The 17,260-nt window shown below is 40.2% G+C and overlaps 1 protein-coding gene across 1 annotated transcript; it reads left to right on the top strand.

Annotated features, from left to right (window-relative positions):
• Positions 1–183: 183 nt before the first annotated feature.
• Positions 184–14,530, top strand: ABCG8 (ATP binding cassette subfamily G member 8). Its single transcript, XM_086744367.1, has 13 exons — positions 184–270; positions 1,647–1,751; positions 2,493–2,649; positions 4,622–4,860; positions 5,280–5,412; positions 7,126–7,395; positions 9,236–9,401; positions 9,483–9,575; positions 10,442–10,641; positions 10,769–10,845; positions 12,214–12,481; positions 13,021–13,148; positions 13,636–14,530. The coding sequence occupies exons 1-13, from the start codon at positions 199–201 to the stop codon at positions 13,771–13,773; spliced, it is 2,046 nt and encodes a 681-aa protein (XP_086600493.1). The 5' UTR covers positions 184–198; the 3' UTR covers positions 13,774–14,530.
• The last annotated feature ends 2,730 nt before the right edge of the window (positions 14,531–17,260 follow it).

The following is a 17,260-nucleotide window of genomic DNA, read 5'->3' on the forward strand; positions in this document are numbered from 1 at the left end:
GTGGCTGTTCCAGAGGAGGGGAATATTTTCCTGTCCACGGGGTCACGCCGGCTGCAGAGATGCAGCGCGGCAGAAGAAACAGTGCTGCAGCGAAGGCGCCTGGAAAGGGCTGAGCTCAAAACCAAGAGAAGGATTTCCACAGCTTTCAAAGAGCTGATAGTCAAACCACCGCAGGGAGTGAGACCTTCCACTGCCAACATGGATGAAGCCACTGAAAATGTCTCTCTGGACAGTGCTGGCTGGAGCCGGGTGACATACGAGGGCTCGCCGGTGAGTAAGACCTGCGGGGAGTTGGGAGGGATCCGGTGGGCTCAGCCGTCCCACAGATACAGCGTTTGCCCGGGAGCTGGGAGGGGCGGGTGGCCAGCCTGCCGACCGGGCTTTTGCTGGTGGAGAGCCTGTACCTCCTCCAGCTCTGAAACGAGGAGCAGAAAACGCCCTCACTCCCCACAAGTGCATCCTGGGGACGAGGCCAGTGCCATGCAAGTCACGCTCAGATGCCATGGCGGTGGGGCTGAGAGAGGGGATCTTCAAGTGCATGGATGGAGCAGAAAGTTCCTGAGCATGGCCTGGACTGGCTTTCCCAGGACATGCCTTTGGGCTGCAAAACCAGCTTCCCACATTTGCTGGGACCAGCTGTTTTTTTAAAAAAAAAATCAGTTCAATGTAAGCAAGAGCATGGAGTGCTCTGGCAGCTGGGGGAGCTTGGAGGGCTTTAGTGTGGCTTTTCAGGCTTTTCAGTGTCACGTTGCTTTCTGCTGTGTATCTCAACTGAAAAGATTAATCAGCCTCATTTGTTGTGAGGGTAGGAGTTGCACACAATGATTGTGGTCATCATCTGCCAAAGATACCACAGGCAGGGACAGAGTCTGCTGCACAGGGAACAGGTACATTTGCCTTGGCTAGGGTATGAGTCTGACTCATAGGCTGCGGGAGAGATACGGCTGTCTGGAGTGAAAACTACAGGCATGCCCACAGAATTAAACCCAAAGCCAGAAAGCTGCCTCAGTAGAGACTTCTTAATTGCAGCTATATGCAAAAGGTTAACCAAGCCAATTAGAGACTGTTGTTTTAACTAATATCTCAGAACACAAAGTTCCAGTTGACAAATTGTGAATAAAAAAAAAAAAAAGGAGAAAAAGAGGCTGTACTGAGGGTTGCACACCTCCTTGTTCGTAAATCCTCCAAGTTCACGAGTCCCTGTGGAATTCAATAACAAACATACTTCCAGCAAATCTTAATTTTTAGCTGCCATAATTTATGAATTTCAGTATGCACCATTTTGATCCATTGCTGAAGCAGTACATTTTTTTCTTCAAATCCAGAAATAGAGTCCAACCTCTTTATAGTGGCGTGACATTTATCTCCACTTTGAAAATGAGCCCATTTAAACTGAAAGCAAATAGAAAAGCGTAACACAGCATGTTTGGCCTCATACATGAGGCTAGAACAAAGTATGTTTCACACTGGTGAACAGATAACTCATTTCAACCCTTAAGACTTTTGCACTACGGTAACTCATCAACAATAATGTTATATCCCATAAAATATATTTCCCGTTGTGCTTCCCCTTTTCTGAACTCAAATTGTAACAGTACGTTAGGTGCTGTAATTAACCGTTCTAATTAACTTAATACCTTTTCCAGACCAAGACCCAGGATGCTATTTTTTGCTCTGAAGAAGACAACAGTCTGTATTTCACATACAGTGGAAAATCAAACATTCTTGAGGTCAAAGCACTCAACTACCAGGTAAAAGTTATAACTTACACACCTCCCTTTAGCAGGGAGCATATCCTGCAGTGCCTATGTCTATATGCAAGCCGTTTTAAAAGCCACAGTCGAAGTTCACAACACAAAGTTCACACAACTGTTGCACAGTCAAATACACAGAAGTTTTGTGAGCAGAATCATGCTCTTGGATGCAATATTGACAGCAGGCTAAACTCTCCATTGTAAATATGTTTAGTAAAGCTAGAGACTAGGAAAAGAGGTCTGTTTCTAGGCTCTGTTTTTTCTCAATCTTGAGCCAAATTATTTGTCTGAGGGCTGGGGCAGAGGAACTTTCTGTCCAGCTAGGGGTGGTGGGAAGTATGCAGAAGGAGACAAAGACAAGATGACTAAAAAGGAGGATATCAGGGAACCAGTGAAATTTTTCATTTCCCTTTGTGCCACCATGGCATTTGAAGTAGATTTCATGATTTTCAGTTTTGTGTAATTTCAAATTATATTAAAAATGTTAAACATTTAAAATTTACAACAGCAATAAATTACCAAAGTAAGAGAGGACAGAGAGAGCTTTAGTGATTAACAGAATAAGAAGCAAAGCATGAAAATCATACTTGGCTGTAAGAGAACTTTCTTCCATGTATTTCTGAAGATTAACAATATTATTTTAATATGTTATTTGCTTGTAACATCATAACTTTACATGTATTTATTGCAAAATAGTTTATTGTTTGAATTGAAGGGACTTGTTTCTATCTTTGTTAGGTTAACATGGCATCCCAGATTCCCTGGTATGAAAGTCTCACACAGATGAAAATGCCCTGGACCTGGAAATCAGATCCCCATTCTCATGTGTCAATAATCCAGAACCTGAATTTGAAAGTTCAAAGTGGTCAGATGCTAGCTATTATAGGAAGCACTGGTAAGAGCAACCAAGTTTCATTATTTGACCAACTTTCAGATAAAACATATGTACACAGCCAAAAGCAATACTCTGCAGTCTTTCGAATGACAAAATCTAGTTGAGAAACAACTATTGGAAATGTGTCACTTAACTACATTCTTTAAAATGTATGAGGAAACAAAGCATGAGGAAACAAAGCATGATACTGGGGAAAAATATTTTCAAAACCTATTTTGTTATGGCTTGTATACACTTGCTATTTGTTTCCAGAGGTGTAGTGGGGTATTGTTATAACTGTGGCCTGCAGTCGCAGCTCTGCTAGACATGAATCAGCTTCGTGGCTCAGATTCAGAACAGGCCAATTACAGACCTTACCTCGTAACATAGGAGATAAATGAGGCCAGTCCCCTAAGAAAGTTCAGTGGCAACTTGCATACCATAAGCAGGAGTTCCCTTCAGATAAAAACAATTCTAACACAACAAAATATCATTTTTGCATTAAGTAAGAGAAACTTGCCAAGAAGAAAAGACAGTTCCTCTTCAATTTGGCTTTAAAATTGGGTCTCTGCTTTCTTACTGGCATCTTTTTTTTCTTTCATTTTCTGGTGGGACTGGTTTAATCTTCTCCAGGGTGAGGGTGACAAATGGAGAGATGGTCTTTACCCCATGTGGTTAGTTGAGTCTAAGCTCATCTAGGGGAATAAGAAGAAGACACGTGACTTGTTAAACTGAAGTAAAAAGTGCCCATACTTTGGCAGTAAAAATCCCCATACTGTGTCTCCAGTAGACTCTTACATCATGTTAGCTCAGTGAGTCAGTGAAGATGCTCTCTCTCAAAGGGAAGGCATATTTGTGAAATAAATTTTAATTTTATTTCTACAAAAGAGGTTTTTCTTCCTCCTCACCATGGGAATTTTTTCTTAGCACATATCCTTAATGTAATTGAAGTTGTACCTTAAAGATTCTCCCGATAATAAAAGGGAAAGCTTGTGATGAAATAACAGATTGAGTTATAGATAGCACCTTTGTAAGGTAACATACACTGAGCACAAACTCCTTTCAGCAAACTAGTCAAAGTATTTTTAAAAGCTATTTATCATCTATTTCATCAAAGGCCCTAGTAAAATGGATTAAACTGCTGGTGGGTTTCACATTGTCAATGGCAATCAATATGTCACTCTTAAATAGAGCAATACATGGTTTACAGATGGATGGGTTTCTTTTTTAAAATGTATATATTAAGAAACAAGTGTGGAGTTAATCTTTCAACAGGGAGACTAGAAATAAATGACATCTAATCATAATAAGAGAGCTCTGTGTGTTTACATACAGTATCATACAGCAAAAAGGAAAAAAATCCTTTGCTATTTAATTCCAAATCAGGTGTTGTTTTCATTGTTTTACTTTTCTTACCTCTGAGTATAAGCCAGCCTTTCTTAATTATTTAAACGACTTTTTGTCTTATTTAAGTCATAATAATTTTTATTTCAATCATGATTAAGATTCTTATTGTCTGTATAATCATTCAACACCTTAGTCATTCAGCTGTTCCAGCTGCTGTTTCTGAATTCACAATTCCCTCCACAAAGCAAGCTCTCGCTAAGCGTTTAGGTGCCAGCCCTGCACCCAGCACGGGACACCACCTTTCACCTAGGTTTCAAAAGTGAAAGAGAGGTAACACGAGGACAAAGACATCTTGCTTTTTGAGTTCATGGAGCTATCCTTACGGTCTAACTACCCAGTTCTGCTGAGAAATGACAAAGGTTAAAGCCACGTACTCCATTCCAGCGGAGAGAGATTTCCTGAACATGAGCTTGCAGATGGTATTTTCTTTCAAGATCATTCTGTCTCTGTGGCTTTGGAAAAGCTTCAGGAAGGGCTGGGAAAAAGATGTTAAGGAATAAGAACTTCTATCCTCCGTATGTGGCTAAATCACTTTCCAAAATGATCCCGTGGAAATTAATTTCATTTTCAATTTCAATATTTCTAGCTGGTGGAAAGACATCCTTGCTTGATGTGATAACCTGCCGGGACCATGGAGGCAAAATCAAGTCTGGTCAAATCACAATCAATAACAAACCCAGCACTCCTCAGCTTGTTAAGAAATGCATAGCACACGTGCGGCAGGATGACCGACTGCTCCCCCACCTGACTGTCAGAGAAACACTATTGTTCGTTGCCAAACTGCGCCTTCCAAAGTTTTTTTCAGACTCACAAAGGAAAAAAAGGGTAATTAAGCTGTTGGAAAAAAAAATAAAGTTGTCAAAAATGTGTCTGACAGGAATTATCCAAGAGATCCTGTGTGTTTGGAGTCAGAACAGCTAATCTGGCATTTTTTAATGTAGATTATGAATTATAAACCTTTTTCTTCTTTCAAGATAGAAACCAGCAATTGTTCCAAAGCTCATAAAAAATGACAATCTAGAGAAAGCATTAGCAAGGCTGAAAGAAGAACTAAATTGCTGATCACTGAGTCTTTTTTAATGTTACCTCTAAAATCAAGATTTGTTTTCAAGTGTCTCTTAATCAGATAGCACTGAATTATCCAGATGAATTTTAACCACATTAATAGTATTTTCAGCCTTATCTATGCACGAATGTGCAAATAAACTCTTGCTTTATCTCTGTTACCTTTTGGATCCCCTCAGGTAGAAGATGTTATAGCAGAACTGCGCTTGCGTCAGTGTGCAGACACCATGGTAGGGAACGAGTACCTCCGCGGCGTTTCGGGAGGCGAGAGGCGGAGAGTGAGCATTGGTGTACAGCTGCTCTGGAACCCGGGTGAGCAAAACCTTGACACCTTCCTTGTGCCCACCACAGATTACTGGGGGAAATGGGGCAGTAAATAAAGATGGGAGCTTTCAGGGAAGAGTCATACACACAGTTGCCCCTGGGGCAGCCTGAGGAGCTCATACTCAGAACACTTAACGTATCTTGCACCACCCCCTGCCAGAGGTTACCTTTCCAGTGTAAAGTTAGACACAGTGACTGCATGCTGGTCCATTTGCTTAAACTGAAATCAGAGCTGATCATAGATAATACTGTAATTGTTGCCGTAATAATTGTGTAAACGGAGCGGTTCAGGAGCCAGACCACTTTTGCTTCTCTTGTCTTTGCCAATGGAGCAGTGGTGACAGAGCCAGAGTCCCCTGGGAGCCTTCACCCACTGGTCTCTAAAACCACCATAACACAAAGTACAGAAAGTTGCCTGAAGTCACCCTCACAGTAGTGCTCTGATTTGTGCATATCAGTATGAGGTTTGTTTTTCATCTGTCTAGCACAAGTTACTTTGGCAAAGTACTATTACTATGTCTATTATAACATCAAAATCGTTTTCCTTTCCTCTAGCCCAGCCCGTTTACACATGCAATGTTAACAGGGAAGGTCATTTTCTTGGCTGCATAGTCAGTCATAGTGGTCTTGTGCAACTCACTAATGTGGCTGGCTCATGCTGCAGGTGAACTAGAAATTTCCATCATCTTCAGTAGAAGCAAAACATGAGGCTAAATCCATGGCTGATTTTGCAGGATTTGATCACCTATCTGTTTTTATATATATCAAAAGGACTAATAATCTTGACCGAGCCTCTTTTGTCAAGCAAGATTTCCCATCTGCTCTTCCACTGGGAAATGGATCTGAGAACTTTTTGCTTGTCTAAAGTTATATTTTTGTAATTATGAGGAAAGCAGAAGTCTTTTTTTTTTTGTAAGAATTGATGCTCAGGAGTACATGTGCTGGTACTGAAGTAAAAAAAAAATAATTAGTTCTAGGAAAAATAAGTAAAGCTTTCTTTACATTTCAACCATGTGTAATACCCGAGTACAGAAACCACGTCTGTATATAGACATTGCCTTGTGCAGATTAAGGCCATTAAGTTCTATAATAACACAAACACTGCAAAATAGTAAAACACTTTCAAGTTTGCAACAACCAATTGCAAGACAAACAAAAAATCCAAACATATGCATCTCTCTTCATATATATATGTGAATAGGTGCAAAACAGAGCACAGGCTGGGAGAAGGAGGAGCTCTCTAAATTAATACTGTGTGAGTATTTACACATGCATAATGCGAGAGGTCTAAATACCCAAGCATTTAGGTTAAAATATTTCAGTAGGCAGGATACAAAGCTAGTACTATTGTATTAATTAATGTTCATGTACCTGATATTTGTAAAGGCAGTGCAAAACTGTAGAGAAGAATGTAAATTTAATAAGGAACCTAAATCTTCATCCCAAAGAAAAATTTTTAAAAATCTTGTTTCCAGTGGGAGCAAGATTTAAAATAATTACTCTTGGTCATCATGTTCAGTAAGATAGTGGAAGAAATTGCCATTGTTGAATATTGTGTGATGCTGGTATGAAACATACTTTGGACTTTTTAAAAAAAGGAACATATCAGTGAGATTTCTTGCACTAGCACCATTTAACTTAGAACATATTTTCCAAATCAAACAGGCTGCTTTCCACAGCTAAACTTATTGTCTTTGGCAGGAATACTCATACTTGATGAACCCACATCTGGACTGGACAGTTTTACTGCACATAACCTTGTGATAACATTATCCAGACTGGCCAGAGGAAACAGACTAGTTCTTCTTTCACTTCATCAGCCCCGGTCAGATATCTTCCAACTGTTTGATTTAGTTCTTCTGATGACTTCTGGAGTCACTGTTTATTCTGGAACAGCTAGAGACATGGTCCAGTATTTCACTGAACTAGGCTATCCCTGCCCAAGGTACAGCAATCCTGCAGATTTCTATGGTTAGTATCCAGCACGGCCATAAAAAAGGTTACTGTAAATCATTTGCTTTTATAAGTGTATCAGCTAACATTGATTTTTATTGACCATAATTGTCTTAGAAATGCCTTATAACTGACTTAAATCAATACTGCAGCAAGTTCAGTTTTTAATAAGATCCTTATTTGTCAGTATGGATAAAATCAATTTTAAATAATCCTCCTCCTGACCCTGCCAGGTGTAGCAACTCTTCCACGTGTTAGCACACTTATTCCTGTGGTTTAGCTGGTTGAAAGTTTTACCCTCACTGAGAAAGACATGAACAAACTGATCAATTGCTTTCTGTAACCAGTTCTTTGACTTCTGAATCAAGAAACATGGGAAGTTGGTTTCCCAGGGTAAGGAATAATACATACCTGGAACAGTAAACTCAGGACAGCAATCTTTTTATTCGTCTTCGCAAAGAAAGTTAACTACATGGTTCCAAATCTATTCCTCTCCAAGTTTTTTTTTTTTTTTGCAATGTGCAAAGGGAATCTCTCCCTGTTAACCTAATGGCAGTAGTCTCTCAGCACAGAATTTGATTCTGTTCCAGCCCTTAGGTCTTTGCACTCAAGTTGGCTAGGAAACCTTTACAGACACCACCTGCAACGCTGTGGAGTAACCTCTTCGGCTGTGCCTATGCCGCAGGAGGTGCCAGCTGGTATCAGCTGTGCAGAGCTAAACAGAAATTAACTTCAGTGTCAAGCCCTGCAAAAAGACCTTTGTAACCACCATGGTTCAGAGCACTCTTCTCAGCCAAGCGCAGCCCTGAGGGAGGCTTGCAGCACCCCCACATGCGAATGGAGAATTTGAGGCGGTCCTGGGTAAACTTGTAGCTACGGCCTGCAGTTGCAGAGAGAAACCCCTGTGACATAGAGGTGGGAAGGGATGAGAAACAGACGTAGATCATTTAGCGGTATGCACAGAGCTAGAACCCATAGAAAGAGCAGAGAAATATGGGCAGCAGGAAGGTGGAAATGGGACAGGATGGTAGAGGTTGCCACAGCACCTAATGGAAATGCACAAATGCTGGTTCTGTATCAGATAGAAAAACAGGAGACCACGGGAAGAGGTAGGGCAGATTGCAGTTCATTTCTGATGGACTTCTGCTGAAGAATGGCCGAACAGAGATGATCAGCCCAATGTAAGGAGTTATGAAACGTGCAGCGATAGTTCTTTCAAAAAGCATCCTCAAAATGTCAGGTACTGTCACTTTACACTGAAGGTCAGCATTGGAAAATACTATTGTAAGTTTAGATTAAAAACCCCCACATTTTGTTAAATAAAAGATAATGCTAAGTCAACTATTGTTGCTGCTCCTATGTTGTCCTTGGATAATGCTCTTCTTAGGCTTTCTCAGTGTCAGGTAGAATTTATGATACCTCTCTAAGATACAAAAAAAGTTGGTAACTATCATTTTGCAAATGGAGAAAAAAACATGTGATTTAAGTCAAAGTCACACAACAGACTGTAAATGCCTACATGCCAGGAAGGAAATCCAAACTGTTTATTCTCAGCACCCCTCTCAAGCCACTATTAAATTTAGAAAAATCTGAAATATTTACAATATTATAATAAACAATTACGAAATCTCTCAGTGATTCATAACTAGATAAGAAACATCTCCTAAGATAAAATGCACATTAACAATCTGTTCTTCTCTAATTACCTAAAGTAACTGATAAAATTTTAACCATTGTAGCTTAATGAACACACAAAAGTCGTACTGTCTGTTCACAATTAAATCTTTGATTCTAAACACATCATAAAGTTATCATCACATCTGTAGCATATGGACTCATGTCAAATAATGTCTTGCAGTTGATTTGACCACTATTGATAAACAGACCACAGAAAAGGAGATGGAAAGCCGAAAAAGAGCAAGCACTCTTGCCAACTTGTTCCTAGAAAAAGTCAAAGATTTTGATGATTTCTTATGGAAAGTTACTGAAGGAGACAATGTTGCAACCACATCCAGCAACCAAAGGTAAAGAAAATTGTGTCATATAGCAGATCTGGAATAACAGCTAGAGCCTGTGATAATTTTTTTTTTTCTCCTTTTGGGCAGCTACCATTTAAATTCAGAAGAGGCTATCAACATGCCTCACCATTCAAGTGATCAGTTACCAGGAGTCTTAAAGCAGTTCACTATATTATTAAGGTAACCTTATCTCCAGCTTAAACAGTTATGTATGATGCCCATTTGTATTTTAAAGCATAAGAAAGAGGGACAAAATGAGAATTGGGTGCATGCTGGAAGTGCACAGCTAGCGCTAGGCCTGAGTGAGCCGTAGAGCGGAGGTGTTGCCATGCCTCCTCACCCCAGCCCCCTGAGCAGGACGGCAGCCAGAGGCACAGCCCCACCTCTCTGCCCCAGGGCTCCTTCCAGACAGTCAGCTCCAGCTCATACCGCTGGGAGCCTGCAGCTTTAAGTGGCAGCAGGAACCTCCAGGCTCAGGAATGTGCATCCCATTTTGGGGACTGCCATCCTGATACCTATGCCAAAGTATGGTGGCTCAACCCTCAGCAAGCCCAGGCAGTTGCATGGTAGGCTCAGGCATCGCCACCCTCACACCTCTGCCTCAGATTTGAAGCCAGGAGGCTTCACTCATTATAGCCAGCACAGATGTGTATTGTAGTTGGGTCTCGCACTTGCGTACTCAAAAGAAATACAATCAACTGGTTTAATACATGTGTGACACCACTACCAGTATTAGCTGCTTTTAGTATACGCTACAGGTTTTTAACAGAGAGACTTCTGTAACTGAAGTAATTGCTTCTGCATCTCTGAAATCAAACCTTCCTGCCCCTCTTGCCTTCCTTCAAGCTTTCAGCATTTCATATTTGAAATACCAGGTAGCTACAGACACTTGATAGCTTTGATTAGGAAAAATCCTTTACAGAACCACAGTTCCACAAATTGATGTTAGCAGAGCATTTGGGCAATGTATCTGAAAATAACTGGCATTAGTAAGTACTGGCTTTAGTAAGTACAATACCTTATGGTCATTGTTGCTGTTTTCCTAGTCGTCAAGTCTCCAATGACTTCAGAGATCTTTCAACGTTATTAATCCATGGATCTGAGGCCCTTCTCATGTCATTATTAATTGGATTTTTGTACTACGGCCATGAGAAAATGAGACTCTCTATTCGTGACACAACAGCGCTGTTGTACATGATAGGTGCACTAATTCCATTCACGGTGATTTTGGATGTTATTGCCAAGTGTAAGTGTCAGTTTTCTTGTAAATGTTATAAGCAATCAAAATCAGAAAATTCCTAAATCAATTTAAAAAATTACACATATTAATGCAACCCTAAGATGAAACCAACCTATTTGTTCGTACCCCGCAGGTCATTCGGAAAGAGCTATGCTTTACCATGACTTGGAAGATGGAATGTATTCTGTTAGCCCATACTTCTTTGCTAAGGTAATTGGTTTTGTTGCCAGGAAATACACGCAGCTGGTTTTAACATTAAAAAACACAAACAAACAAAAGCCTTGTTGTATAAATGATCACATTCATATCAGACTTTATTCTTTTGTGTCTGCTAGCTAAGGCTATCGTTCTTGCTTCCTTAGCATTAATGGATTAAACCTCACACTACTTTAGGTCTGTTGCCACAAGTCACGGCTGAGATCCCACTCCAGAAATGCCAAAGAAGAATTTTTCACAGGGTTTGTTTTTTTTCCAAAATTTGAGAACTCTCAAACTCAAATTTGGAGGTTTAGACAGTTTTACAAACCTACACATTTAATTATGAAGCATCTTTGAAAGTTTGATTATATGTATTGATCTTTTAAACAAAAGACTCATATTAAATGCTAAAGCACAGGGAAAACAGAAATGACCAGCTGCTAACTGTGGCATTTCCAGTAGTTGTTTGGGCCTGTACTGGTCAGAGAAAAACAACTGTATTAAGCGCATAAAGAACCAGGGTTTCTGGAAATAAGTGAGAACATTAAAAAAACGATATTATCTTTTTCATAAGGGTTTAGAATAACCGCTTCTTTGTGATGTTGCCACCGTTAGATGAGTTCTGCCTGCCATGGCATCTGTAATTTAGGTTTCCATTTCTGCACAAGATTTTAAATGCTTTTTAATGATTGTCAGAGAAAAATATTCTTTGCATTGTGTCACAAAGATTGCATATTATTCATAGAGAAATTGATGTAATTTGTTACAATCTTAGTATTAGAGGATAGTAGCAACCATCTTTGGAAGAAATAATCATAGGACTCTCTATAAGTATATTTAGATATTTGAGAAAATCCTAAGCCTGTTTTTGTCTTACAATGAGTTAAGCAGTTACTAGCTGGACTGCCGTTGGGAAAAAGCAGGGAAGTGACCAACAGCCAAATTTGTTTCAAATTTGATCTCACACTAGGTTCAACCAAATTTGGACAAAACATACAGTTGTGATGAGTCAGTAAGAGTATTACTGCTATCAAGCACACCAGTTCTCAGGGAAAGTGTCTTAAATTCTTAGAAGCTGCCAAAATTGTAATAAAACAAGACATCTAATCTGTAACAAGAATCCTCTCAATTTAACAATTAGTTATAGGAATTGTCACAACTGGAGAAAAAATTAGTGAGGATTTCAGTTTCTGTTGTGGATTGTTTTTGCATGTCACTGACAACATCTAACAAGAAGGTGATTGCTTTATTGGGGAATATTTCCTATAGTTTTTATAAATAATCCATAAGTACATTGAGGTGCATTTCAGAAGGTTTTGTGATTATCATTCAACTTATTTTCCTCCCTCTTTTTTTTTTCCCCCCTCCCTTCCTGAACAGATTTTGGGGGAGCTCCCAGAGCACTGCGCTTTTGTTGTAATTTATGGGATTCCTATCTACTGGCTGGCAAACCTCATTCCTGAACCAGAACATTTCCTGCTGAACTTCCTCTCTGTGTGGCTGGCTGTATATAGTGCCCGCACCATGGCACTTTGGATGGCAGCACTGCTGCCAACATTACAGCTTTCAGCATTCTTTGGAAATGTCCTTTTCACATCATTCTACCTGAGTGGTGGTTTTGTGATAAGCCTGGAAAACCTCTGGACAGGTAAGACAAAGCTCCCATCATCATGCCAAACTGGTACATGGATGACTTTCATTAGTGACTGGTTGTTGTGAGTGCTGTGCCGGAAAACTCAGCTTTGTTCCTACCTTTGCAATTGTCTTCTCGGGAGGTGATGGTGGAGTCAGATCGCTCATTTTACATCAGTTTCTCCATCTGAAAATGAGGTAACAATAAATTCAGTCAAAAAAGCACTAGTGAAAGGCTGGATTGTTACATGGTCACTGACTTTTTCAGTATAAGTTATTATAGATAAAGACTGAGCTCCAGTGAGACTTAGTTGACAGTGGGAGTTTGATAACTGTTGATATTGGTTCTTTCATTATTTTCCATCTCCACATAATAATATAAAGTATATCTGCTATTTTGTTCGATAATAAACTGTTACATGCTTGCAGCCTCTGATTGTCAAGAAATTAGACAAACTTGTTATATTTGGCAGCAACACAGCAGTTTTTGAGATCTCAAGTAAGTTTTGTGTACATATATGATTTTCTTTCTTTCTGTCATTTTCTTTTTTTTAGTTCCATTCTGGATTTCTAAAATCTCTTTTCTCAGATGGAGTTTTCAAGGCATGATGCAAATTCAGTTCACTGACCTCACATATGAAATGACTGTTGGAAATATTACTTTTCAAATACCTGGGAAACTTGTAAGTCACTAATAAAAATTGTTAAAAACATTTGATAACTAATCAAAATGTTATTTATGTGCTTGTCTTATTTAAGTAAATGTTGTAAGCCTCATATTTGGCAAGCACTAAATCAATATGTGAAGTTGCATTACACTTGGTACATTTAAATTTGTCCCTACAGCAGTCACTCCTTTGATCCCTTTCTTTTCAGTGGAAGAGAGAAAAAAAAAATAATAACAAAGGGCAATTATTTTATTTGCAAGCCCCAACTATGTGCTTGCTGAAATTGCTCAGAAGCTGAATTGTATTCCTCTGAAATACCGCAGCCACTAGACGTAGCGTAGCTGTAAGCAGCTATCAAACCACTCTGACAGTCACATCCAGCTGGAAACTAAGGGGGAAAAAACCGGCAGGGGCCAGGGAAGCTCACACGTAAAACACACTTCAGAGATCCAGCATGAAAATTCTGTGTCCGCTCCTAATTTTGCATTTTCCATGGTTACAGGTCACTCGGGCTCTGGACCTGGACTCCCATCCCCTCTACGTAAGCTATCTCATCCTCACTGGCATCATTTGCAGCTTCCTGCTGCTATACTACTTATCTCTGAGGTTCATCAAGCAGAAATCAAACCAAGACTGGTAACAGCAAACCACGCAGAGGAGGCGGCAGGTGACAGCGTCCCTTGCAGAAACCAGGGGAAAGCCCACGAGCTGATTTTTGGTGGCGCAGGGGGGACAGCTGGGACCTGCGGGGAGCGCCGGGTAACGCCGGCCCGGCCGGCCACGGGATGGCAGCAGAACTCCAGGAGTCGGAAGCCGGGCTGAGCTCCTCCACGCACGCCGGAAAAACTCGGGGCTTCAGCCTGGGGCCAGCGGGGTTGTGTTGTCTTATTTGCGAGTTTGACATAGGGGTTTTATAGGTGACAAGACGCTTACGGGTTTTCCACACCTTGAAATATTCTGAGCTATGGGCCACTGTTTTAAAAAGACCCATCCCACTTGGTAATCACTGATGTTTTAGTCCATAATGTTTGAACCTATAGTGATCACGTATGTAATTCGGAGAGTTCCGAGAGAAGCGGGATCAGCAGGCACGAAACACTACTTTCTGTGGCAAGTGTCACATTCAGCACCCATAAGAACAGGGTAGAGGAAAGTGACACAAGATTTCACTGATGCTTCAGAAGAACATGCAAAAATGGGAAACACAACTGTTAACAGTTCTGTGTTGTTTCTATTTGCTTATGTGTTTTAAGGCTTTGCCTTTGTATTTCAGTTAGATGCTGTTGCTGCCCAAAATGAGTATTTCTCACTGTACAGATGATTTCTTGTACCAGATAATTTTATTTCACCTTCTTGGATTTTTTCCTAAAGTATAAATACATACCAATTGTTATTAATCACGTCTTTCTCCATACAAATCACAGCAATTTCCCAAGTTTGGTTCCTAAGATTCTCATGTAGAAAACACCAACCTGCCCCTCCAGTAATTAAAAATCTAGTGAAATCTATGAAATGCTGCTTGTAGCTGAGCACCTACTTATGCTCAGCCATAGGACGAAATACTCAGAAAATGAGTAACAGTAAATAAATGGCTGCAATTCACACAGTCATGGTAAGTGCATGTGCAAATTAGGTGTACGCTTGTTGTGAGCATTTTATAAGATTATCTTGCTTGATTTTAAATGTTTGAATGTGTATCTCTGTGCTTATATACATAGACCCAAAGCACATTGTCTGCTCTACTTTCATTTACACGTTGCACACAGTGGAAAACTCCTAGTGTAATCGGCTGTAGTGCCCTGGACACTGTTATGCATTTTTTTTTTTTTTTAAGAAATAAGAATGAAATAACATCAATATTTTATTATTCTATTTGGCAATTAGGACTGCCACATTACTTTCCCCAGGTTCCACATAGTAAAAAAATTCCCAGGCATACCTTACTCTAAAGATGTTAAGCAGGTCTGAAAAAAGAGCAGCTTCAGCCTCAGGCAGCAGTAGGAATCCAAAACACTCCAAGGTTTTTCTAAGGTGAATTCTACCATTTCTTTCTGGTTCTGCTGCATTTGATTAAAAAAAAAAACAAAAAAAACCCACTTGATCTGATCCTAGTGCCATTTTGAAGTTATCAGATTTTCATTGCCTTTTAATGGCAAAGCCAATTCTTTCAGTCCAATTCAGCATCATTAAATTGTCAGAATAGCAGCTTCCTGTTTGATTCTTAATTATTCCTTTTTATTATATTTAAGACATTTAATTTTTTTAAAGTGGTTTACTCTGCTTTGTAATGATCTGTTGTGATTAGAATCTCTTTTATATTACACTGAAGTTTTAAGGGTATATATTGGTACTTCTAGTCTAAACCTCTATTTTCAAGGTATTTAGAGGATTAAATTCTAGGCTGACTCTCTGTTGTGAATTCACTTTGATGTTTAATAAAAAAAAAGGAGAGAGACAATGGGAGAAATTAAAGACATAAGGGACAGCTCTGAATTTTAGGGGCATATTGTCATGCACAGAAATCTTCAGGCATATACCATAGCCTTAACTTTGAATTTTCTTCCTTTTGTGAAATTAGTCAGGCTGCTGACACTACTTAAACAGCCTTTTTCAATTTAAAATTCCACCCTCTTAACATTATGCGGCAGGACCAAGCGGTGTGAGTGTTTCAGAGGTGGTGTTATGACAAGGGTAGATGTATACATAATGGGGACTTGAGCGGTAAGCCTAGGAACAGCTACCGTATGGAGTGTAGGAAGAGCTATCATAGGATGTGGCCAGGCCTGTGTTTACACAGAAAAGCTCACATTCTATACACTACAATCGCATTAGCACGCTGCCTATGATCATATCTTGTTTCCTTGATGCCTAGAGATGGGGAATATAGGCTGTGATTATTGTTACAGGCTTTAGCAATAAGAAGATAGGAGCCTTGAAATACCAGCAATTAGTGTTCGTGCCTAACAATAGCATGCCGTGGGGCTGTGTACAGAGAAGAGCACAGGGAAGAGTGGGTGGATGACACACAACCTGCCCCACTCGCACTACCAGGAGCTGAAAAATTGTACAAGTTTAGGGGGAATTGTGCACCTCTCAGCCAGTGAGGATCATGCTGTATGCCTTGGCCTCTGCGTTCGTGTCCTGTTTCGTCTTAGTTGTGTACAGGAAAAGTTTCACGCTTCCACAGTGGAGCTGCTGCTGCTGCAAAAATCAGTGGTTAGAGAGGGAACAGAAATCTTCCCAGGAGCTCTAACCAAGGCTAAACATCATAATTGAATTTCAGCACACCTTTACTTTCCAAATTTCAGAGTAGCCATTCCTTTTCCTTAGACTCCCCTGGGTCAGCAGAGGCTTGGTGTGCCCTCTTGCCTGCGCTGCCTATACCAGTATAACCAAAGTTACGGCAGTCCGCAACAGTCGCAACACAGAGACACTGCACAAAACTCATCCTGCTGTTGTTCTGCACATGTCAACGTTTAGTTTGATACGGACTGAAGCACTGTGGTAAGGCAGATCTGCCATCTGAGCAGAGCTCTGCCCGCCAGTCCAACAATGCTGCCATTCCAAGGTTTCACCCGCTACTGTCTGCTCTCCTGTATCCTCCCTGAGCAAGTTTGGAAAAGACCTCCTCAGCTTTAAGTCATGGTCCCTGCTACTGCAGGCAACCAGGTCAGCGCAAAATTAGTTTTGAAATGGCACCAGGTTTAATGGGTTGCAGAGTTCCCAAGTTGTTTTGCCCAACTGCTGTTTGAACTGCCCGGTGCATGACCTAGCTCCAACATGTTACGGGGTTTCAGTCTGCATAGACATCACATTTAGGAATGGGAACGTCAAAAAGAAGCAACGATGATATTTGTAAGAGAAATTCATCAAATTCAGAATTTAAAAAATCCAAATTGGTTACATGGATACTATAAAAATACTAGTGGACAACACAGCTGTGTGTTGTTACATGACCTCTATGTATTAAAAGTGGTGTCTTATCTGTAAAGAAAGAGATAAGAAAAATTTGTCTTTATTACTAAGAATATTTAACACAGGGAGAGGTGGGAAGTTCTTCTCCAATCTCCAATACAAGTTTATGCAGTGTCTCCAGTTGGCAAAAGGGACAAACTTTTTTAGCACTG

The sequence above is a fragment of the Chlamydotis macqueenii genome, chromosome 3, assembly GCF_036417535.1.
Source record: "Chlamydotis macqueenii isolate bChlMac1 chromosome 3, bChlMac1.mat, whole genome shotgun sequence".
In the NCBI taxonomy this organism is placed as follows: Eukaryota; Metazoa; Chordata; class Aves; order Otidiformes; family Otididae; genus Chlamydotis; species Chlamydotis macqueenii.

Excerpts from the sequence above, each read along its gene's own strand:
- ABCG8 (XM_086744367.1), top strand. The coding sequence starts at position 199 with ATGGATGAAGCCACTGAAAATGTCTCTCTGGACAGTGCTGGCTGGAGC. Across the intron at positions 5,413-7,125 it reads ACAGCTGCTCTGGAACCCGG|GAATACTCATACTTGATGAA; the intron begins GTGAGCAAAACC and ends TGTCTTTGGCAG. Across the intron at positions 10,642-10,768 it reads TTTGGATGTTATTGCCAAGT|GTCATTCGGAAAGAGCTATG; the intron begins GTAAGTGTCAGT and ends CGTACCCCGCAG.